Source organism: Kwoniella shivajii, chromosome 9 (assembly GCF_035658355.1).
Source record: "Kwoniella shivajii chromosome 9, complete sequence".
Lineage (NCBI taxonomy): Eukaryota > Fungi > Basidiomycota > Tremellomycetes > Tremellales > Cryptococcaceae > Kwoniella > Kwoniella shivajii.
In genome coordinates this window covers 887758-911017 of record NC_085916.1, presented here as the reverse complement: position 1 = coordinate 911017, position 23260 = coordinate 887758, and the positions used below count along the sequence as shown (strand labels likewise).

Here is a 23260-nt window from a genome sequence, read left to right as displayed (position 1 = left end):
CTCGAGACTCTCAGCACATTGGCTATTCAAGACCGGACTGAACGATCAGAGCGTGCAAGATGGCGGATAACGATACTACACCGTCCATAAGGCGACCGCCAACTTCTCAACGAGCTTTAGCGGTATGTATCTTCTCCTCTTCTCAGTGATTCGAGCTCGCGACAAGGGGAAGTCGTCCAACACATGACAAGGACTCACATCTGATATTGTCTTGTCGTGGATCGTAGGCAGGTGCAATCTCAGGTATAGCTGTAGATTTCATGTTCTTCCCATTGGACACCGTTAAGACTAGGATACAATCTTCAGCTGGATTCTGGCAATCAGGTGGATTCAAAGGTGTTTATCGAGGTGTAGGAAGTGTAGGAATGGGAAGTGCCCCAGGTGGTAAGTAACATGTATCAAACATCAGACTATCCCAACAGCAACAAATCTGCTCATTAAGCTAATTGTTACTCATATTGCAAATCATAGCCGCTGCATTCTTCGTGACATATGAAGCATTGAAAGTGAAATTACCACAAATCCAATTTTTCAAAGAAAACCCAGCTTTCAACCATATGGCAGCTGCATCTGGAGCTGAATACGTGAGTGCAAAGCACCAATCATTGAGATATCTACAGTCTATTGTCCTACTTCTTTCCCTCACAAGCGATATCGTAAAAGCGATATCATACGAGTCAAAGTAAGTTCAGCTAACAAGGACATCACATCTTTCTTAGGTATCATGTCTGATACGGGTGCCTACAGAAGTGGTGAAATCACGTACGCAAACAGGTGCTTATGGACAAGGTAAAAGCAGTATACATTCAGCTATATCAACGATGAAATTTGAAGGTATAAGAGGTTTTTATCGTGGATTTGGAATAACCATTGCTAGAGAGGTGAGTCATATCCTTTGTAATCAAACAATGAAAGCGAATAGTTTGATCTGATTTTACGGATTGGACAACGAACAAATAGCTGCCGTTTACTTCCATACAATTCCCATTATACGAATCAATGAAATCACTTTTATCTAAACATTACTTGGAAGGTAGAAGACCAAATTCATATGAAGCTGCTTTATGCGGTTCGATAGCAGGCGGTTTCGCAGCTGCCGTTACCACTCCTTTGGATGTGGTCAAAACCAGAGTTATGTTAGAAGCTAGAGTAAGTAATCTCGGTTCTTTCTTACTTCTTTGACGAAAGATTATGCTGTATCATGTATCCTTCATTTCCTTTCCCTGGAATATCGACAAAACAAGGCTTACTCGATTTTTTGGCTGATACTAGACATCTTCATCGCCTTACCTCGCTACGACTGGTATACCAGCACCTAATCAACCTTCCCCATCTATACTTTCATTCCCGCCTCGTCTACTTGGGATACTTCGGAACGAGGGTCCATCGGCTTTATTTAAAGGTTGGCAACCACGTTGTTTCGCTATCAGTTTAGGTGGTGCGGTATTCTTGGGCATATACGACTTGGCTTCTAGTATCGTCATTGGTGATGAAGAGAAAGATAACAAGTTGTCATGATTTACGATGGTTTGATTTAGATGTACATATGCCAAGAGAGGCATATGTACACTGCACACGGAATGATCAGAAGTGTCGTTTGGTCATATTGACGTGGAATTGATAACTTGATCAGAGACTAGGTAAACTAGTCTGATCTTAGAGTGACACGAACACTTCACAAATTTTCATAGGAAAGTGACAAATACATTCAATGCATACAAACAACGGTGGACATATCATGTGTGCATCTGTGATGCAGACTCAGCTCTGCCTTTTCTCGAGACGTGACATGGCTTTACGTCGACGCTTAATCAGTTGGCAAAGGCTTGAACACCAGTGATGGCTTTTCCTAAAATGAGAGCTAAAAAGTGGCGTCAGCTACTATAATATCCATCAAAAAAGCCTGTGTATGTTCAGCTCGATCGCTTACCATGAATATCCTGAATGATTTTGAATCATAGTCAGCTTAGGCCTTGCTCTCGAATTGAGACTGTAAGCTTACATGCGTGCCTTCGTAAGTGTTAGCGACTTGTAAATTCTGTACATGTCTACCGATATGATACCTGTACATGATTTCAGCATCACAAATTTCAATATACCCGTGAGGACAATTGTATGTGAACGATCTGACCAAACTCACTCATCAGAACAAGCATTTCCACCTAGAATATCTAGTAATACTCTGGAATGTTTCAGAGCTTCACCACAGTTATTTCTCTTCATCATGGAAACCATATCAGGTGCCCATAAACCTTTATCTTTCAGTCGACCTAATTGTAATGAGCCTAATAAACCTAATGTACATGCCGTCGATGCATCTGATAATTTCTTTTGGACAAGTTGGAATGACGCTAAAGGTCTATCGAATTGTTTGCTACACATTACACAATCAATGAATGAGTGAATAGTTTTCACCAGTTCGCAAAACCGATTCCGTAGAGCTCCTTGTAGTGAACACGAAACGAGGAAGAAAGAGTTCACTCACCGCTCCAAAGCATACTCCCTCGATCTGGCAATACAATCTTCCAAAGCACCCATGACACCCCAACTGATCCCATATCTAGCATTATTCAGGCAACTGAAAGGAGATCCTAATCCACTTGATTTAGCCAACACAGCATCGGAAGCGATTTTGACATCTTCCATGAAGATTGAACCTGTTATCGAAGCTCGAAGAGCAAGTTTATTTTTGATTGGCGGAGCTGATAGTCCAGGAGTGTCCTGCAATATCGGCGTCAATCAAGTGTCCCTTTATGCTATTATAGACCGGATCGTTGAGTTACCTTCTCAACCAAGAACCCTTTCACTTTCCCCTTTTCACCATTCTCAACGGTCCGAGCCCAAACAACAAATAGATCTGCCACCGGAGCGTTAGATATCCAAGTTTTACTACCGTTCAGAGTCCATCCTTCTGAAGTTTTGGTAGCTGTGGTTTCCATCGATGAAGGGTCAGAACCATGATTCGGTTCTGTCAAGCCCTGTGAAACACATCGATTCGATTATCAGCCTTGACCATACAGCAGATTATCACGGAAAGAAGGAGAAAGAGAGACTTACGAAACAGCCAATCATTTCTCCAGTTGCTAATATTACCCAGACACCATCAGTCAAGCCCCGAAGTAGAGATGTTATTTCGGAAAGCAATTTACCTAGTTTAGGAAGATATTTTTCTTTTTGTTCTTCTGATCCAAATTCATTGATAGGATGCATGACCACTATGGTCATCAAAGAGGTTTATCAGTTTATCATTCATGCCACTCGTTGATTGCCACTGTCGGAAAGGAATCATGTAGAAACGCACAAGAAGATTGTACACTCATAGCAGATCTATAACCTGAATCCACCCTATTTTGCAAGACATCATACTATAAGTCGTTTCGCAATCTTCGACAAGGGAGATATTCAACTCACCTCTCAACTTCTCTCGCTATCAGTCCATAGGAGACACTGGATACGCCCGCACATCCATATCCTTTGATTGTAGCGCCTAGTAAGCCTAATGAACCCATTTCTTTCAAAATCGAAGGATCAAAGTCTTCCTATATAAATAAGCGCGATCAGCCTTGATCCATCATCGATTGATCGTTCTTGTAACGGGATACAAGTGGAATGCGCTTACATTACGGTACGCATTGATGACTCTAGGTTGAAGCGAATCTTGACAATATCCTTTAGCGGTTTCACTATTTCCTCAAACAAGTTGAATCAATGAGCGAGAATATGAGGGCGACGAGAAGGTGCCGGGGAGACATACTGAATTTGTTGTTCTTCTTCACTGAGAAGTGATTTCATATCCAGAGGATCCTAGTATCATCGTAAGTCAAGGCTTTTCATGCCGATCGACAAAGTGAAGTAGCTTACTTCCCAGTCGAATTTAGCGAATTCTGCGAATTATCGAGAACGGATGAATGTCAGCTATCGTACTCGTCATCGAAGAATTCTTGGAGAATATTTTTAGCCAATTAGGATACTTACTAGCCATACCTCTCTTTGTTACTGACACAGAAGATCCCCCTCGTCCGGCAGATCTTTGAACTATAGGTCGTAGAGCTTGTAGTCGCATTTCTGATGATGTTTCCTATGTATTGGTCGTTCGGCAGAACGATAGTGGCGAGGTCAAGATGAAAGTGAACGATCGCAGATCGGAATTTTTGAGATGAGTTCTTTCTCTTTATTCACTGTACTGATGTTTTCAGCTAACAGCGCTTGTGGTCTCCAATGATGATTCGACAACAACAGGATGTTGACAAAGTGAATGAATCAGTTGGATGGTCACGAGTATCAAATGAAGAATGCGATCTCGCTAAAATAGGATTACGGCTATATCCGGTTAAAAGACAATTTGACAGCTTACGAGAAAGTGCTCGTGTACAATGAATGAATGACATTAATGATCCACATGTGCTGGATGATGTTCTCTATGGTCGCTGGAAGAGAATGCAGCTGGAGGAGAATCACGATGACTCGTGAATTTCAAGAAGACAACATCATTCATACTATTTCAAAATAAACAGACACTTTATTTTAGGTGATATCCCCCGTCCTTGTTGACGACAAAAGATTTACTACTACTAATTACTAATTAAGCCTCACCAAATCTATCAGGCATCAACACAGGAGCTAACAGACTCCAAGAGTATAAGGCGTAACAGAGCCATGAACTTATCACTCTCATCCACATCGTGGTCTCTGATCGACCAATGTAAACATCTGGATCGGCGGTGTCGAATGCCGAGAAAGGATCGGTAGGATGAGATACAGGGGAAGTGGAGATAATCGCCCTATATGATCCGTTGACATCAGCAAAGTGTACAATCAGAACACCTGTTCAAGGGCAAATAGGTTACTTACCAGTCCGTCAATAGACCTGCGACGTACATTGCCGCCATCACGAAAATGATATGGAACCAAGAGTACTGATTGTGTGCAGATCACGGTTAATAGTCTGTCAAACGGTGATACAGAGCTATCAACTCACGTTATACTTTGTTCCACCTCTTTCATCATCTCTTTCTTCGCCGATGGTGGCTTCAATTTCGTCATCATCATCTTCCGGTTCATCTAATACTGAAGCAGGTAAAGATCCCGCATTGACAGCTGCTAATATAGCTTGATATCTCATTTCATCTCTTCTTCCTTTTGGTTGGTTAGTTACTAATCTAACTTCACCATCTTCTTCACCTTGATCTGTTGTAGGTAAAGAGATTGCACCTGCTCTATGGCCTTTTCCGACTAAAGCTTTACTTTGAGTAGCTGCTCTTGAGGTTGAATAAGCGATAGCTAAGAAAGTGAATAAAGCTCCTACGACTACAGTTGTAGTTTTCGTTCCTCCACTTGCGTGTAATGGATTACAATGACCTTTTTCGTTATGATTAACAACCGCTGAAGCTGTTAAATAGGTACAATAAGCGGCTACCATTGAAGCTTGAGTTAAACCTGATTTAGGATTGGCTTCTTGAACAGGGGGAGATATAGCTAATACAGTCACTATTAGGGATAATATCATGTTGAAAGTGATAAAGAATGTATTGGTTCCACATCCTGATCCGGCGAAGAACACGTATAGTAACGTTGTGAGCGTGATTGAAGCTGCAAACAATCCAAATGTTGATCCAACTAAAATAAATTGCCATAAACTTGATTCTGCCCTTTCCCAATTATCTAAACATGTTTCTGACCAGGTATGAGCGAAATCGACCAGTAATACTAGACCAATCAGGATAAATAAGAATGCACCGATTGGTGCGATGTATGAGCCGTAAAACATGAAGAATTCGTTTGGGATTAAGAATGATAAAAAGGATAACAAAAAGTAGAGTAGTATTTTGAGTCCCCACCATCTGATGAGACCCGATATCAGCTGAACACCTCAATTGTTCTCATGAAATAATCACTTACCCGTTTTGTATGGCAGCTCTTTTGGTCTTTGTGGTTCTGACACCAATGAGCGTAGCAGAGAGCAATAAGTGGAATAGAGCAAGAGCGAAACAGAATCGGTGGACCTATCGATATTTCCCCACATCAGTTTGGATAATCGTCGACTGATCGTTGACAAGCTTACAGCCAGTAATCCATAACATTTTCCACCTGAGCAATCCATCTTTATCCAGTCCCAACTCATCTTTTCCAGTTGTTTGATTGCTATATCCGTTCGCGAGAGATAAGCCAGCATTGATGATAATGCGAATATCAACTGAAGCGGTTTCATCCATTAGCTCACTCCCTCGGTTCCGCTTTAGGGGATGTGAGACTCACTCCGAATCCCACTCTAGTAGCTATCGATGAGTTACAATTGCATGATTTGCAGAATGCTGAAGCAGCAGTTCCACCTATGAGTTCACGTTGAAACATAAGCTAGGAGGCTAGAGCGATTCTAGGTCTGATGACGTACCCATGAATATCATACATCCTGAGAAGAGTGAGGAACCTATAGCTCCTATACCACCCGTGAGCAGAGGTATGGACAGTAATGCGCCCATTTTTGCCTACTTTGTGGATCGATATACGATGAATGATATGGGAGATGAAGATGAGGAGGATATGAGTTGGTGGAGAATACACTTTGTACTGCAGTTTGAGTGGCAAAAGGATGGGGAAAGACCGGAAGGGAGAAAACAATAAATGGAGGTTCGGAATAGGCACGTGGATTGATGGGGAGAGTCGGACACACACGCCTAACATGGCATGATCTCCCAAATTACGTTGTCGAAAAAAGTGGGCGAGGGAAGCGAAATCTCTTCTTCAATCCAAAAGCATTTTCTTCTCTCTTCTCGTTTCTAATTAAACATATAGAAGACAACAACTGAAGACACTTCGTGAGTCACTGTTCTCGTCCCCTTGCTCTCAAGATTAAAACTTTGACCAAGAGCGTTGGTAATTCCCTACATCTCATTCTTTACTGCTTCCCTTCATTTTCGCCTATACTCACACCCTCACCCACAACCACAACCATACCTTCTCAATGATGTTGTCACCAAGATATGTTAGACTTCTGCAGAGTTTCGTACTCACAGTAGATACCCAAAAAAATGACCCTGAGAGATCACTCCATTCGTCTAACTCATCCTAAATGATATTTATCTTCATTAGTTGATAAGCTAATATAAACGTCACGAACGATAGATCATGGCGCCGGTCGCTGTACCCACTCTTGAAGAATTGAGTATATCGGAAAAGGAAAAGAAGCCCGAGGTCGTAGAGGACGAAGAGGACGGCGACGATGATGACGATGCCGAAGGAGATGAAGCACCAGGTTCAGGAGGTGAGATTTCACCGTCTGTGATTGTCAGGAGGCACAAGCTAATTTCTTAATTCTTAGATGCTAAAAAGAAGAAGAAGAAGAAGAAGTGTGAGTTGTCATGTGATGGAGTGCATCATCATTGACTAACTTATTCGTGATCTTACAGCAAAGAAGAAGAAGTCTGCAACTGTTGTACAATCTGAACCTCCCCGAGTAGGATTAAGTAAGATTTTCAAAAATGGTGTTTATCCTGCAGGTCAAGAAGTAGAATATAAGAATGAGTTAGTCATCTCTTCACTGGCTTGTCCTCAATCACAGATAGATCACAGCTGATCCATTGGCAAAATTTGTACAGTACAACATCAAGAATATCATCAGCTGAAATGAGAGAGAAAGAAAGATTGGCGCAAGAAGACCCATCCATTCGATACCAAAATATACGTAGAGCAGGTGAAGTCCATCGTCAAGTTCGTGCATATGCTCAAAAGAATATCAAACCAGGAATGAAGATGATTGATATTGCCGATATGATCGAAAATGGTACTAGAGCTTTAGTGGAAGAAGATGGTTTCGAAAGTGGTATTGGTTTCCCAACTGGTTTAAGTGTGAATGAAGTCGCTGCTCACTACACGCCGAACCCCGGAGACAACAAGGGTACGTTCCATCTGACTTGTTTATCATTCCAATTCTCAAATGGGAATAATAGAAGCTAATCTCGCATATCTCTTTTCCCACAGTGCTGCAAAACGGAGATGTTGTGAAGGTCGATTTTGGTGTACACGTCAAAGGTCGTATAGTGGATTCAGCATTTACACTCAACTTCGGCGACCCAGCTTGGGATAAATTACTTGAAGCTGTGAAAGATGCTACCAACACCGGTATCAGTGTAAGCTAAATTGCACTTGCGAATGTTGCAGCTTATGACTGATCGTTTCGTGATAATAGGAAGCAGGAATTGATGTCCGATTATGCGATGTTGGAGAATCCATTCAAGAAGTAATGGAGTCATACGAGGTTGAAGTTAATGGTAAAACATATCCTGTCAAATCAATCTCAAATTTGAATGGACATTCTATCGCACCTTATAGTATACATGGTGGAGTAGGTGAAAGACCTGGAAAATCAGTTCCAATTGTCAAACAACATGGATCGGATTTAGATACCCAAAAAATGGAAGAAGGAGAATATTTCGCCATTGAAACTTTCGGTTCAACTGGTAGAGGAAGAGTCATGGAAGAAGGTGCTTGTTCACATTATGCTTTGTCTCAACATGCTCCGGAAAGATATTCAGGACAGTAAGTTGGCTATCCAGTTACGCATCTCACTAGAGACAAAGACCTAAGCTAACGATTCCGTCAGTCATCAATCTGCGAAATCACTCTTGGCTTCCATCCGAAGAAATTTCGGTTCATTGCCTTTCTGTAGAAGATATCTGGAACATGTAGGAGAGAAGAATTACCTCCTGGCTGTGAGTCGTAACATGGACAACTGTACATCTGTGTAAAGCTGACAATGGAATTGAACAGCTCAATACGCTAGTGAAGGAGAATATCGTGATGGATTATCCACCTCTTGTCGATCCTGTACAAGGGGCAATGACCGCTCAATTTGTGAGTTGTGTACGGCTACACCTTTCAACCGCAAACAGCTGACATGCATGACATATAGGAACACACCATCCTGCTCAGACCAACTTGTAAAGAAGTTGTTTCACGAGGAGACGATTATTAGATATGTCAGATATGTCAGATGGGGTCTGGGATCATTGTTCATGAAAAAGGTGTAAAGGTGAAGAATTCGTGTATGGAGTAGCCGACAACTTTATTTGTATCGTATCATAGTTGCATTTTGCATATGCACCCATCTTCATTTCACAGAATGATAGAAATGAGCGATAAACGTGTCTTGGCGTAAAGATGTAGTCTAAAAACCAAATGTATAACCTAATATGAGAATTACACAAACTCCAACTACACAACCCATAATTAAAGTATCCCTTCTTCTTCTCGTTCTTATAGCTGTGATCAAAGAGTTTATACCTGGCATTTGGGATAAGACACCTCCCATCCTAGAATCGATCGATGCGAGCAGTGTACGCTGTTGAGCGAAATCTTCTCTGGTAGCATATGCTTGACTGTAATTGAGGCGAGTTAGATTCAAAGATGATATCGTATTTCGGTCACAAGGTGATGCGGTGAGCCAAAAGAGAGGGGAAAGGGGGAGAAGCGAGAAAGGAGCATATTAAAGGAGGGACTAGGATTATTTTATACATAAAAGGGGATGAAGAAGAGAAGAGAATTGATTCTCACTTCAAAGTATCATCCATCATCCTATGAGAAGAGTCTATTCTACCTCTATCTTGAAGCAATGCGTCCGTTTGAGAATTCGTTGCTGTTTTGTAATCACTACAACGAAGAATGATTTCGATAAAATCAACATTTACACCAATATGAAATGTAATTATACGACTTGAAGTATTGGCTCACTTTATATCTTTCCTTACTGAGCCCAATAAATTCGATCGACGTATACTCTGTTCTACGTTTCCCTATTGTCGCATGAATTGTAACGATCAGCTCAACTCGTATTACCTTGCGATCAATGACAACAAAGTTAAGTTATACACACTCTAGTCCTAAGGAAATCCCTCCTGTAGTCATCCAGATTGTCTCGATGTCTCTGAGCTGCATGTTGCATTGATGATGAGGGCGGTTGAGAAGGTGAATTTATCAATGTTGACAGATCTTCTATTGCTTGTTCTAGCTAAAGTGTTTTAGAGGGTTAGCATAAAACCCCGATGACTTCACATAGACCACGTGAGACTGATAGTTGGGCCTTGAGATTCTGGCCATCATGGCTATGATGACGGGGTTCACAACCCGCAGGATCACGAAGCCATCCACAGTGTATTTCCATCATAGAGAGGTAATACGAGACCTTTTGTGCGTTCTGTGAAAGGTGTTCTTAGGTAAAGGTAAGAAGCAAAATGTACTCACCTTGCCTAATAGCTCTTCTATCTCTTCTTCTACTAATTTGTATCCACCAATACCGTCTCCCTCTTCCTCTAAACTTATGGCGTCTTTACTACTACTACTACTTCCAGCTGCGCCTCCTGAACGTGCTATCGTAGCTGCCAATTTCGAGTAAGTTGATAATTTACTATCTAGCGCTGTCTCCAAAGCCCTTGCATGTCGTCTTGCGTTATCCCACGATGTAGTTGCCATGGTGATTCCCTTCTGGTATTCTGGGTTTGGTGGGTGCTAATGATGCAGAAAGTGAATGTGATGGTATGACAATAACAAAAGCGAAGTTGATTGACTATTATGGAGTCATAGCCGAGTCTCGTATTTCGAGTGAGAAACGGAATCAAATTCAATCAATCAATCTTCTCACTTTGACGTGTCGCGTGTTCAACTGATAAATCACCTAAAGAGCAACCAAGATATCTACAGGTTCACTGGTTGATTCATATATCAAGAAGCGAAGACTTAACGACTCATTTTACGACAACCACGACATTCCAATTCATACACAGGTACGATGTTCTCACGCCGGACGATATTATCCTCTCTCACCGTGACGTTATTCGGAGCCGCTCATGTGTCGGCGACGGCTCTGACAGCGATGTTGGGTGCCAATGAGAGGAGTTGCTATTATGCCGATGTTGATGGTCAAGGAGAGAAAGTCGGTGAGTTGCTCGCTCTATGCTACTTGCTCTAAACAACACGGGGAAATATGTAGCGCACGTCCCTTGAAAGTGCACGATGTCAATTTACCTTGCATATACGAATCCTCCTGGGTTTCACTGAAAAGGATTACAGACTCCGTTAAGATTGTTCCACGAGGCAGCACTGACTAACACATATTCATAATAGGATTCTATTTCGCAGTTCAGTCAGGTGGCAACTTTGAAATAGATTATGTAGTGATGGATCCAGATGATAAAGTGGTATTGGAAGGTGTAGCTGAGAAACAAGGAGATTACATATTCACAGCTAATAAGGTGAGTAGTGGTATTACCAAAGTCTCTAGATGTGACCATATCAACGAGATGTTCGAGGGACTGTATCTGTGGACGATCGATCAGTCTCAACTCGTTGATTGCGAAGGAAGGACAAATACTGATCATGCGATATGTAACACACGATCATTCGATAGATTGGAGAATACAGTTTCTGTTTCGAAAATGAAGCTTATACTTCTGATAAATTACTTGATTTCGAGTGAGTTTTCTGTTGACGCCCTCTTTGATTATTTTTTGGGGGGAATTCGATTAAATAACCTAAACATCTTGACGTTTCTTATCAGTATAATGGTAGAATCAGAACCTAGAAGAGTACTATCAGCTCAACAACAACCGTTAAAAGAACATACATCGTCTTTAGAAGAAAGTACTTATAAAATAAGTGGTTTACTAAGTAGTATAACCAGAACACAGAAATAGTAAGTCTAGCTCCGCCTCATCATCATCATCATCATCATCATCACATACATGGAATTATGTTTCAAGAAAATGACGAATGTTCATCTATCTGACAAACGATAAACAATAAACAGCTTCCATACTAGACATCATAGAAATTATTCGACTGTTCTATCCACTCAATCAAAGATATTCTGGTTCACAATACTAGAATGTTTCATTATAGTTGCAATGTCATTGTGAGTGATCACTATTCTCATTTTCCATCCAGACACGTAAACGGCTCGGCAATGATAGTTTGATTGCTTGGCTGACCGTCGGGTCCTGTTGAGCAGAATCCAAATTTGGATATTAAAGACGTTCTTTTCAAGATCCGGAAGGTGAGTATTCAGCTTTCATGATGATTACAAAAAAGCTCGTGACAAAAACTGACGACAATCTTCGATACTAGACGGTACAAAGTATAAGTAATTGCAGTCATTTTACGAAAGAATTGCATATGCGTTACATAAACAGATCAACCTGTATCTTCAGACATCGAATTTGAACTGAATTGGTCAAGGCGAATGCATATACGCCGTATATACATAAAATCATATGGCAGTCTCTCGTTTTGGTCCATCCGAAATAGAAAATATCTACCTGTGATGGCTCTGAGCTTTTGATCTCCTCTCCTGTTCCATCCTTGCCGATTCATGAATTGTAACAGCTTCGTCTACCCAAGGTAAACTGAACAAGTCTGATCTTCTTAAATCTTCCTCTCTTACACTTCCGCCATTGATACCAGAAGTACCGATTTGATATCCTAACATTTGATCTAAATCTCTCGCTTGAGCAGCTAACCAGTTTTGTATGAATACTTGCGGGTTGGATCTAAGGCACATCCATTGGATCAATCAGCTCCAGCCATTTAGCAAACACCAAGACGAACAGACACTCACGCAAATGATTCTAAGAAATCCCTCTTTTGTTTAACATCCCTCGCGAAATAAGCCAATTCCCCTACTTTATCTTCTAATTGTACGATTTCTTTACCTTCTTTACCTTCGAAGCTCTGAACCAAGAGGGACATCTTGGATTTTAACGGATCTTCAACTTCGATTGGTATGTCGAAACATTTAGGATGGAAATTGAAATCTTTGTCCACTCTGCGTAAGACAGTTCGTGTTAACGGCAATTCTTCATAGGCTATCCTACCCGTGGAAAGGAGAAGTAGGGAGACTCACTGGATAGTATATGGGATGACGATAGGATCAGGATGAGTCAGGAATCTGGTTACCATTTCAGGTAATTGATGGAACGGTATACCTTCTTGACCAGGAGGGAATATCTGATCGAACCGAAGGAATGACAATTAGCATTTCATCAGAGATTGCGGCTACTCACTTTTTCTAAGCCGCTGATTGGTCTAATGACAGTGGAATCTTCTTTATCTTGAGCACCACCAACTTTGATCAATTTCCATACAGAGCTTATTATTTCCGCTCTTGTACCTTCTTTCATACTGATTAAATCAGACAAAGGTTGCAAGACTTTAAATCGTTCAGGATAATGTGAAAGGTGAATGATGATCCTGGAATTGATATTCCTGTCACCACGTCGAAGAATCTCGAATCCGTCCAATGCAGGTGTAAGGTTTTGTGCGTGCCACTATTGATTCGAGATATACAATTAGCTTAACACGTATCAGTGGAACCTCGCTAATGAGAGCTGATATAATTCTATATGGTCAGATGCCCAACGTACTTCAACGATGTTGCCTTCTGGAAACGTAGGAGCTTCTCTGTTGTCGAAATCTATTACTACACTTTTCAAGAATGTCGAGAACTTTCTCTTGGTTTTGTCTAGTCTTGTGTTACCATACTGTGATCACGTTCATTGGAAGGATCAGCTTATTTGTCCCGCCGCATTATTTTGTATTTTTGTCGCAAACGAGGTGAAGCTTACGTCAAGCAATCTACCTTCAATCTTCAATACCCATCCGGCAACTCCTCTGCCTGTGTTGACATCTACACCTTCCCCAATAGCTTCGGTCTTGTTTTGTTCTACAGGTACTGGTGCGGGAAGAGCATTCTCGCCCATGGTCACATCCGCATCACCTTCCTTTTGTATACCTGACGATTCTTCCTTCTTGTCCTCAGTGAGCGGAGCAGCTGCCTCTTTTTGCCATGTTTGATCATGAGCTGTATTTGATATAAAAACTCGTAAAGTTCGTTTCACCTACGTATCAATCGAGATAGTCAGCTTGTTATTCACTCTTCGGGGCTGCAGCTAGCTGATCGATGAAAGGGTGAAACATACCCTAGTGGGTCTGCCTAGGGCATCATTGATTTCTGCCTTTTTCCTCAATAGTGTCCAATCTAGTTTCTGCTCGAGTTTGAGAAGGTCGGTAAATGCTGGAGAATCAGGTACGAGAGACTGTAAGACGTGAGGGGGAGGAAGTGGTGGACGAGGGTGTTTCCTATAGTGTTCAGAGGAAACATAAAATTTGGTTATCAGCATTGCATCCTCGAAATCACAAGAAGAGGAACGAGATAAGTAAGTCTTGTCAAGAGGATTGGAGAGCTTGAAGGAAAACGGAGCAGAGAATGGGATAGTAGCGAAGAATGAAGTAATAGTTGATACGTACAATCTCCTTACTGATTCCGGATCAGCTTCTGCTCTTCTTTTGTTATCCCCTCCTCCTCCTATTTGCGCCTGCGGAGGATATGGAGAAGCTTGGATATGTGAAGGTCCTGCTTGTGGTGTTGACATGTTGTTCACACTTTTCAAGGGTGGATGTACTGATCGGCGAATAGAAGTAAAGTAATGTGGTTATAATGTTGAATGTTGATGTTGATGTTGATGTTGACGAGAAAGAGCAAAAACGCGAGCGAGAGAGAGGCAGTAGAGCTACCAATTAGGAATAATACAAAATACGATTATTTTGTAATGAAATGCATACAAATCACATGAGATGAATTACAAAATATCTCGTAATCAACACTTACTTATCAACCCGTTCCCACGCGACTTTTCAATGAATCACTCAAGAGAAGTGGAGGGGTGGATCTAACTTTTTTGTGAAATATATTTGAGAGTATACATCTATTCCAAGCCAAGCAGTCAGAATCAAATTAAAATGGCAAAAGGATCATCATCCAGACTCAAACCTGTACAGCGATCCGAAGAGGTAGAAGACGATTATCTTGAAAGCGATGATGAAGTAGATGAATTTGCTGAAGATTACGATTCTTCCCTTGAAGGAGCAGGAAATGGTGAAGATCTTTTAGATCCGAACTCGGAGGAGGAAGAAGGAGAAGAGGGGAAGGGAAGATGGGAAGCTGATAATTGGAATGAAGATCAAGATGATAATACTGATAGTGATAGTGATAGTGATAGTGATGTCAGTGGTAGCGATGGGGAAAGTGGGAGTGATGATGAAGAAGATTTAAAATTGGTTAGTTGTTCCTCTGTTATTAACTCTATTCAAGCCAATTTAAAATTGACTTTGGTGGATTATGTATCGCAGAAACGTTTACAAAATGGTAAATCCATCTTGCCTTTCTCCTGCGGGTCTCTATAGAAGCTTACCATACCGATATAGATCTGACATCCCTTCCATTATCAACCCTCGCCAAAGCCCAGAAATCAATATCGAAACAACGTTCATCATCATCATCATCTTCTGGAACTGGGTCAAGCAAGGAAGATCGACTTTTAGCAGCTAAAGCGAAATTAGCTCAATTACAAAAAGGTAAAGGGAAAGCAATTACCATTGACCCATACTCTCAATCTACCAAATCAAGAGATGGCAATCGCGGTAATCAGAATGGGACTGAGGATGGTGGTGGTAGTGATAGCGATAGTGGACCTGAAACTGGGTCTACGAAAAGAGGGAGTAAGCATGCGTAAGTACAGACAAATGCTTCTGTCCTGACTATGTAGATGGATCAAGCTGATCAATACGCCGAACAGTCCAGTAGCTATGAGTACGAAGAAACAAGTTTCGAGGAGTAGAAAAGTCGTTGATACACATAAACCTGTAAGTTAACATTCTAGCACTCATCATCTTCTCCTAACCCAGGAATATCATCGGACTAACAACAGTCGGCTGTCATAGGACCGCCGTGACCCTCGATTCTCATCTGTATCAGCAGGAAATCTCGATGCCCATCTACATTCACAGTCATATTCATTCATCCCTTCTTTACTGAAAGAAGAATTATCATCTTTAAAAAAATCTTTGTCTGTAGCTATGAAGTTGGAGAGAACTTGTCCATGGGCCGAAAAACCTCAACGTACAGCTGAAAGAGAAGAGATCGAATTGAAGTTAGGTCAAGTTCGTACAAAGCTCGTCAGGACAGAAAGGGAGAATAGAGAAAGAGACGTTTTGGCTAAATTTAAGAAAGAAGAAAGAGGGAAGAGAGAAGAAGGTAAAGGTGCTTGGTATATGAAGAATAGTGAGTCATCCAATTTTGGAAATTGGTTTCTGGTTTCTGGTTAAGGGGAAAGGCAAAATACATTAATGCTGATTGTATGCGAAATCTAACAGGCGAGAAACGTGATTTATTACTTAAATCCAAATTCGAATCTCTGGAAAAACAAGGTGGCAAATCTGCCGTCAAGAAAGCGATGGAAAAGAAACGTAAGAAGATCGCTAGCAAGGAGAAGAAAAGTAGACCTTTCGCTCGAGGTCAAGGTGATTCAGGAGGTGGCGGAGATAGGAAGAGGCAGAGGGTATGATCATGGGAGTTTTAGAGCTTGGTTAGCAATTGGGGCATGGTCGGTATACCCATAATTGCAGACAGACGCATGGCGTGTTGTTGTATTATAGCCATACTTGCCCTTAAGAAGCATGTATTGTATGTGAACAGTTTGCTGAAGTGATTATAATCGCAAGCCAACCCGCAAGCCAACCCGCATAACATGCCCACAGAATGCACAATATCCCTCAAGACCATGGATCCCTCACCTTCCCTCAGCTTCCCTCGAATAACTCAATATTTGAAATCCTGTCACCTTCCTCCACTCGTGAACGATCCTGATACACAATTTGCCTTCCTTTCAGGGGATATAGTATGCTCATCAATCAATACATGCCCAAACAAGTTTAGTTAAAATATAAACTTATCGACCACCTTTACCACCTTTAGCACCTTGTTTGGAAACTTTGGGGCCTTGAGGAGCTGAAGATCGAGTAGCGGCTTTGGAAGCTTCTTTGTCTCGTTTCTCAGTCTTGGCTTTGGTGATGGCAGCAGCTCGGGCAGCGGCTCGAACTTCGGGTTTGGCAGTTCGCTTGGCGAGGATGGAAGCGAGATCAGCACCGACGATACCTCTCTGTTAAAGGCGAAAGAAATATTGTCAGCATTGTTTGGTCTGTAATGGCGTTCCTCATTTCTAGTTTCTATCCTATCAAACTGTCCAGTCGTGACAACGGCACTGAATGACCGACCATATAGTCGCCTGTCACTTTCTTCTGATCTCCCTTCCAGTCCACATGCCTCCCTTCACATGTCGTAGCCGATCCTATCCTGTCCTCTATTGTGACATCTGAACCTCACAGCCCTTCTTCCACATCTTCTCAGTAATCCGTTTCTTCCCTAAGTCCTTGATCTTACTCCGTTTCACCTGCCCTTCTTGCACCCATTCGCCGACAGCTGCGTGAAAGTTGTACCCACTTGAACTTTTACGTTCTTTCTAGATCTCTTCTTGGCGACTTCCTCAGTGATACCCTTCTTGTGCATTCTATATCCATCGTATCGTGTATGTGATTAGTTAGGCGGTACAAAGGGTAATTGAAACAAGAGTGGACAAAATCTTTGATCAGCATTCTAATTCCCCATTCCTGCAATGAATTCAACATACCGTCTGTAGACTTGGGTCCAAGCGATCTTTCGGGGGTTCTTTCTTTGAAGGAAGAGAGATTCGGATTTGTGGTTAAGGAATCGGAAGGTCTATAAAAAAAGATTTGATAAAATTAACACAAACACCTCAATTAATGCAACTTCCAAAACATCCCGTCTGTTCTCCGTAGTTGTATAGTTGTATTTGGTTTCAAGGTAAAGATAACTTACCTTTGAGTCACCTCGGACGTAGACCTTTCCCCTGGAGGGGTAAACCTTGTACCCAGAGAAATCACACCTGTCGACTCGCATTCTATTTCATTTAACAGAAGAAAATCCTTATAGAGTCAGCAAAAAACACTTTCTCCCTTATTTGATCCTCTGCGTTCCTCTGTTCTTCTCAAACCTTTTGTCGAGTGGTGTCGGTAGGTTGATTTGAACAAGACTCACGTTGCTGGAATATGAAAAAGGTTAGTTTTTGAAAGTCAAAGAGTGAACAAGATAGCTACTTTTGATATTGAATTGATGACAGGTGGTAGCGTAGACACACACTCCTTGCTGCAAGACACCGTACGGGGGGAACAACCAGAGCCAGGGCAAAGCAGTGAGCACACACCCAATCCATGCAGAGCACAGTGAGTGAGCAAGAGTACAGTGCAGCAGAACAGAATGAGAATCCCACAGCTCAATTGGAACAGCGATCCGCCACAAAGAGATGAAGTGGAAACCTCCGACGGTCAAAACACGATCGGGGTTTAGGCACTCCATCTATTATCGCCGATAAGAGCGATCTTAATATTAAGACTGTTCAATGCATGCTCAATGTGATGAGCGACAGATAACACACATACAACACTTCTGCTATGTACAACATGATTATAACCGTTCTATCTCTCTTTCTCAGATTAAACGACAATGAACGCCTGCTATGAAGACCTCAGTCCTCCTTTTTGACGCTAATTAATTCATCCTCTAGCCCCTTCAAAAACTCGTCCGTTTCTTTCTTCTTTCTCTCCTCTTTCAATCTCTCTACTTCCTTTTCACCTCCAAGCAATTTAGCTCTTTTCGCATCTATCATCGCTTTTCTCTCATCGGCTTTCCTTTTTCTAGCCTCTTGAGCAGCTGATAAACCTTTTGTTTGACTTTGTAGAGACTGGTTTCTTGCCTCTTCAGTTTCTCTTCTTTGTGAAGCTAAAGAAGCCATTTGTTCCGATCGAAGTGATTCGTCCAAAGAGAATTGATATTGACCTGCTCCCTTCACTCGCACTATAAACTCACGAGCCGTTCAGCAAATGCGTCCCTCTGTGCTTACATGGTAACGAAAATGGAATTGTATATACCTTCTTTCGTTGAATCGTAATGATGCGCTCTAGCTTCTTCCTCTGCTTCACGATATTTCTTCTTTAGTGCATCGGCATCGGGTTCATATACAGGGTAGAAGTTTTGGTCTCCATCTGTGTGCCATACAGAGTACACGATCAGTTCTATGACACGAGGATCCTATGATAGCAGACTTACGAATGACTTCGGATTGTCTTGAGGTGGAAACGAATATTAGCAAATATCAGGCGAAAGAAGACATTGTACCCACAGTACTTCAGCGTACGCTGAGTTATCCTGACCACTTTCCATGCTCTCTAAACCTTGCCTTGAACCGGATTTGAGAGTTTCCGCTTCTCGAGCTTCTTTTCGCGATCCAGTTCTTGTTCGTCCCATCTCATCGATGTATTCGACCTTGGTCAGATCATCTTTTGCATCATCATCATCATCTGCTTGCTGTCAAAGCTGTCAGTTTATCGCTTTGGGCTTTCAAATACATTTCGTCAGCTTACCTCATCCTCATCGTGCCATTTGGGCCTAGATGGTCGGGCAGATTCATCTTCATCCGAAGAATGAGATAAATAACCATTTTCTTCCAGTCTTTCGAACTTGACAACCTACTCCAAGATCAGCACGAGATCTCAACGATGATCAGCTTTCAGTGAGTTTAGCTTACATCAATGACAGCTTCTTCCATTTCCTTCTGTGTCATTCCTGACAAATCACCTTTTCTTATAGCTGCATATTTCTTAGCTTTAGCTTTCAATATTTCCTTTCTTTGATCTTCATTTGGGCCATCTTCTTCTGCGAATCGTCTTGATTTCGCATCGTTCCTTGCTTCTGCCGCTAGCCTCTTGACTAATCCCGGTGACGGTCTATCAAAGGGGTTTTTGGTCTATTGTCCAATAGATTCTAGCTATCAGTATCATCAATGGGTCGGACATGAAAGGTGGAGGTGATGGATGGAAACTGACTTTGACTAAATTATGATTCCTGGGTTGTCCCTTGATCGCTTTCCTTCCTTCTTTAGAGAATCGGTCTACATGCTCAGCAGTAATGGCTCTCAGCTCTAACAAGCTCCCTTGAGATATCGTCGATGGTCCTGCTTTATTCGACATGTCCTTTAGCTTCAACAACAGGGTGTTGTTATCATCTTATCAACAAATGAAATGGGAGATATTAATGTAATGACGTACACACACCCAATGATGAATCTGAGATCTTACGAGTATGAAGAAAAGTGCCACATAATCACAATGCGGAATCACGTCAACCCGGTTATTACGAATGATGATGTTTTGGGCTGGGCCTCTGTTCATAATTTCCTAATTAGGTAGTTTTGCATCATGGCCCCACTGGTTTTCATTTTTGGCGTCTTTTTTTTTAAACGAGACACACACACCACTGCCTCAATTCTCACACACTCTCTCTCACTGTACGCTTCACACTCTGCCACCGCTGCATTGCCCCCCCCCCCCCAAAACGAGGTCACCTTCCACCACCACCACCACCACTCACTCCCTTTCTTCCTTTCTTTCTTTGTCTTTCTCTTTCCCTCTTTCATCTAATTCACATATCTTCATATCCACTTACTCGTCAAATCCCCAAGTAAACAGATATATCAAAATGGCTTCTGCTAAGATCTACGTCGGTGCGTGTGATTTACCAATCTAATCCACTTCGACAAGAAAGAGAAGGAGGAGGAAGAGTCTCGGATCATCAAACGTGATATCGTCAGCATACTGGAATGGGGGGACAATCAATCAACAGACGTTCCAATGACTCCTTCTTTTTCTTGGGTCTCGGTTTCATATACCATAGAGAATCCGATTGAAAAGTTTCTCTTAAAAACATGCAACATGGTTTGTCTCTATCTCCGGATCGGTTTGGTTAATGTTTGTTGTTTGTTGTTCTTTCAACGATCTTATAGGCAATCTCTCTTGGAACACCACAGACCAACATTTGATGGAGGTTCGCTTGTTTCGTTTTCCATCTATCGTGTGATCTTGCTTATGTTATTGATGTATATCTTCCCCCTCGATCTTACTATTTCGTTCTCGCTACGTTACAACTCTGGCTTCGCTATCGCTGTGTGGTCTTGTTCGAATCTTGTCATATATGAAAACTGTCTCTGCGATCTGGACTGAATCGGTTTTGACATTGCTGTCTCTTCGATCGACTTGGCTTCGCTCGGTGTATCGATCCAATCTGGTCATTTCAACATATTACAAATCTGTGACCCGTTAAATCGTGTTAACGCACTAACAGGCTTTCTCTGCCTTCGGACAAGTTGTTGACGTTAGTTGCTATTTTTTCTCATAATCTTTACATCGTGAACGTCATCTGAATATTGTTCCCTTTGCAGTGTATCGTCATGAAAGACCGAGAAACCGGTCGATCAAGAGGTTTCGGTTTCGTCGTGTGTATCTTTTCTTTATTTCTCGCCATACTGACAGACGACAAACTGACTGCAATTTCTTGGTAGACTTACGGTGAGGCCAGTCAAGCCGAGGCTGCTATCAGCGCCTTCAACGACCAAGAGCTCGACGGTCGACGAGTCCGAGTAAGTAGTATCCCCGCCTCTTGCTCCTACGACAGTCTTCTACGGATAAGACGCGTGTTAATTCTCTTCATCAGGTTAACCTCGCCAACTCTCGAGGTACCGGTGGTGGCGGTGGCGGTGGTGGTGGTTACGGTGGTGGTTACAACTCCGGTTGTAAGTATTCTTTCATTGCTATTTGTTAGACTGTGATCGGGATCGAACTGAGCCTGCAATCGTAGACGGTGGTGGCCAAGGTGGTTACGGTGGCGGTCAAGGCGGCTACGGTGGTCAACAACAAGGTGGCTACCAAGGTGGTCAAGGTGGCTACGGTGGTCAACAAGGTGGATACCAAGGTGGTCAACAAGGCGGTTACCAAGGTGGTCAACAAGGTGGATACCAAGCTGGCGGCCAAGGTGGTTACGGTGGACAACAAGCTTGTAAGTACAATGATATGATTCTTCCTCGAGCCAAAGTGAAGAGTGTGCGGTCGCGTGTATTGTGGATGTGTTCTTGTGGCTGCTGTTGTGCTCGTAGCCGTTGTGTGGCTCTCTTGTGTTCCCTTCTCGGTTGTGGTTTCGGTGTCTGATCTGTATCATCTCTTTTCTCGCAGACGGCGGTCAAGGCGGTTACGGTGGTGCTTCTCAAGGTGGTTATGGCGGTGCTGCTCAAGGCGGCTACGGTGGTTCTCAAGGTTACGGCGGTGATCAAGGTGGTAGGTACTTCTCTTCTCGCTTGCTTTGAGCATGTCAGAGTGAGGATTGATCGAGGCGTTTTCCGCTTCTATTCGTGGATTATCTGTTGTGATATGTTCATCTGTGTCGGTTCTCAAACGACTGACAAGCGGATACTATCACTTGTCTCTGCTGTCAACGTTGTCTCGTGCTGACCTTACTCTTTGGATTAGCCGGTGGTGCCGCTCAAGGTTCTTACGGTGGCCAATACTAAGCGATTGGTGAGTGACTCATGATCATTGTGCATGTGAACGATGCTGATTGTCCTCTGATCATAGCTTAGTATACGCTCGAACCTACCTCAGTCTCTCTTAAGCTTCTGAATTTAAACCTATAAACCCTTACTTTCTTTTTCCCTCTTTTCTTTACCTTTTCAACTTCATCTTGAAGCAATCGAATCGACTTTTTCAATCTTCCATAAAAATCCCCCTGAGTCTGAAATACATTAAATTTTCGTCATCTCTTTCTGTATTGTGTATCTAAAAAAAACATGCGTCTTTGATCGAATCTGAAGCTCTTTTCATCTCATTGCATTTTCATATCTATCTTTCTTTTCTACTTGTTTTGATCAATTAGTAGATTAGGAGGAAATGGAAATGTATTTGAGTGACTCAAAAAAAAAAACGATCATGATGACGTCGCAGTCGCACTGGTTGAGCTATTTGCATACTCCCAAAACTAGAAATCAGCTGTGTGGTGAGAAAGTCAGTTTTGTTGACTGCTTCAACAAGCCCTCTCCTCCGGTTGCTCGTTGACTTTCTGGATGGTCCAGGACAGGGGATTCCATGTCATGCGCATTGAATACAAGGTCTGATTCATGGAGATCTGATTCAATTGGGAATATCAATAAACTTGGTTAATCATTGAAAGCATCGAGGCACACTTAGGTGCACAGATTTCTGGGTGAAAAGTGAAAATGGGATGTGGCGTATTCTAATATCAGTTATTAGTCTGGTCGACATCTGAATTTTGCATGTTTATTTTGTTTATGCGTTGTTTTGTTTGTTTGTAGTTGGTCGCGTTCCTAAAAAATCTAGCTAGGTGATATACTGATGTATCGCTATATGCATGATGTTCGAATATCTATTTCTAACAACTCACTCATTACTGTGGTCAGAGCTTCACTCTTGTTATTAACGAACCAGCAGGACTGGTATCTGTTTCATCATCCCTTCTGGT

General features: G+C 42.1%; 11 protein-coding genes across 11 annotated transcripts; 5 read left to right on the top strand and 6 right to left on the bottom strand.

The window, feature by feature from the left end:
• Window positions 1–59: 59 nt before the first annotated feature.
• On the top strand, window positions 60–1518 carry IL334_006662 (uncharacterized protein; the record flags this gene model as incomplete). The annotated part of the gene is made up of 6 exons (XM_062938360.1): window positions 60–122; window positions 228–384; window positions 472–584; window positions 720–881; window positions 961–1149; window positions 1273–1518. 6 exons carry the CDS (start codon window positions 60–62, stop codon window positions 1516–1518), a joined length of 930 nt encoding a protein of 309 aa, XP_062794411.1.
• Window positions 1519–1811: 293 nt separating this feature from the next.
• Window positions 1812–4063, bottom strand: IL334_006661 (uncharacterized protein; the record flags this gene model as incomplete). The annotated part of the gene is made up of 14 exons (XM_062938359.1): window positions 1812–1861; window positions 1931–1940; window positions 2003–2063; window positions 2141–2374; window positions 2486–2721; window positions 2784–2978; window positions 3058–3083; window positions 3150–3215; window positions 3302–3345; window positions 3412–3539; window positions 3620–3683; window positions 3755–3804; window positions 3862–3884; window positions 3976–4063. The coding sequence occupies 14 exons, from the start codon at window positions 4061–4063 to the stop codon at window positions 1812–1814; spliced, it is 1275 nt and encodes a 424-aa protein (XP_062794410.1).
• Window positions 4064–4582: 519 nt separating this feature from the next.
• On the bottom strand, window positions 4583–6479 carry IL334_006660 (uncharacterized protein; the record flags this gene model as incomplete). The annotated part of the gene is made up of 7 exons (XM_062938358.1): window positions 4583–4781; window positions 4852–4916; window positions 4979–5840; window positions 5899–6002; window positions 6062–6193; window positions 6256–6329; window positions 6392–6479. 7 exons carry the CDS (start codon window positions 6477–6479, stop codon window positions 4583–4585), a joined length of 1524 nt encoding a protein of 507 aa, XP_062794409.1.
• A 646-nt stretch (window positions 6480–7125) lies between these two features.
• IL334_006659 (methionine aminopeptidase, type II) lies at window positions 7126–8971 on the top strand (the record flags this gene model as incomplete). Its single annotated transcript, XM_062938357.1, has 9 exons — window positions 7126–7261; window positions 7319–7348; window positions 7407–7521; window positions 7596–7894; window positions 7978–8126; window positions 8186–8535; window positions 8600–8708; window positions 8767–8850; window positions 8909–8971. The coding sequence occupies 9 exons, from the start codon at window positions 7126–7128 to the stop codon at window positions 8969–8971; spliced, it is 1335 nt and encodes a 444-aa protein (XP_062794408.1).
• Window positions 8972–9163: 192 nt separating this feature from the next.
• IL334_006658 (uncharacterized protein) lies at window positions 9164–10464 on the bottom strand (the record flags this gene model as incomplete). Its single annotated transcript, XM_062938356.1, has 5 exons — window positions 9164–9374; window positions 9550–9645; window positions 9727–9788; window positions 9869–10003; window positions 10237–10464. 5 exons carry the CDS (start codon window positions 10462–10464, stop codon window positions 9164–9166), a joined length of 732 nt encoding a protein of 243 aa, XP_062794407.1.
• Window positions 10465–10780: 316 nt separating this feature from the next.
• On the top strand, window positions 10781–12047 carry IL334_006657 (uncharacterized protein; the record flags this gene model as incomplete). Its single annotated transcript, XM_062938355.1, has 6 exons — window positions 10781–10928; window positions 11116–11243; window positions 11399–11463; window positions 11549–11683; window positions 11798–11902; window positions 11999–12047. 6 exons carry the CDS (start codon window positions 10781–10783, stop codon window positions 12045–12047), a joined length of 630 nt encoding a protein of 209 aa, XP_062794406.1.
• A 254-nt stretch (window positions 12048–12301) lies between these two features.
• On the bottom strand, window positions 12302–14417 carry IL334_006656 (uncharacterized protein; the record flags this gene model as incomplete). The annotated part of the gene is made up of 8 exons (XM_062938354.1): window positions 12302–12536; window positions 12605–12811; window positions 12890–12993; window positions 13050–13313; window positions 13410–13526; window positions 13611–13883; window positions 13965–14124; window positions 14293–14417. The coding sequence occupies 8 exons, from the start codon at window positions 14415–14417 to the stop codon at window positions 12302–12304; spliced, it is 1485 nt and encodes a 494-aa protein (XP_062794405.1).
• Window positions 14418–14784: 367 nt separating this feature from the next.
• IL334_006655 (uncharacterized protein) lies at window positions 14785–16388 on the top strand (the record flags this gene model as incomplete). The annotated part of the gene is made up of 6 exons (XM_062938353.1): window positions 14785–15102; window positions 15175–15190; window positions 15250–15553; window positions 15621–15687; window positions 15766–16105; window positions 16198–16388. 6 exons carry the CDS (start codon window positions 14785–14787, stop codon window positions 16386–16388), a joined length of 1236 nt encoding a protein of 411 aa, XP_062794404.1.
• Window positions 16389–16772: 384 nt separating this feature from the next.
• On the bottom strand, window positions 16773–17800 carry IL334_006654 (uncharacterized protein; the record flags this gene model as incomplete). Its single annotated transcript, XM_062938352.1, has 4 exons — window positions 16773–16982; window positions 17324–17390; window positions 17511–17599; window positions 17720–17800. The coding sequence occupies 4 exons, from the start codon at window positions 17798–17800 to the stop codon at window positions 16773–16775; spliced, it is 447 nt and encodes a 148-aa protein (XP_062794403.1).
• A 625-nt stretch (window positions 17801–18425) lies between these two features.
• Window positions 18426–19926, bottom strand: IL334_006653 (uncharacterized protein; the record flags this gene model as incomplete). Its single annotated transcript, XM_062938351.1, has 7 exons — window positions 18426–18754; window positions 18829–18942; window positions 19007–19023; window positions 19080–19264; window positions 19321–19425; window positions 19485–19703; window positions 19783–19926. The coding sequence occupies 7 exons, from the start codon at window positions 19924–19926 to the stop codon at window positions 18426–18428; spliced, it is 1113 nt and encodes a 370-aa protein (XP_062794402.1).
• Window positions 19927–20434: 508 nt separating this feature from the next.
• On the top strand, window positions 20435–22295 carry IL334_006652 (uncharacterized protein; the record flags this gene model as incomplete). Its single annotated transcript, XM_062938350.1, has 10 exons — window positions 20435–20459; window positions 20739–20779; window positions 21077–21106; window positions 21174–21227; window positions 21294–21371; window positions 21446–21524; window positions 21590–21787; window positions 21961–21996; window positions 22042–22062; window positions 22255–22295. The coding sequence occupies 10 exons, from the start codon at window positions 20435–20437 to the stop codon at window positions 22293–22295; spliced, it is 603 nt and encodes a 200-aa protein (XP_062794401.1).
• Between the last annotated feature and the right edge of the window lie 965 nt (window positions 22296–23260).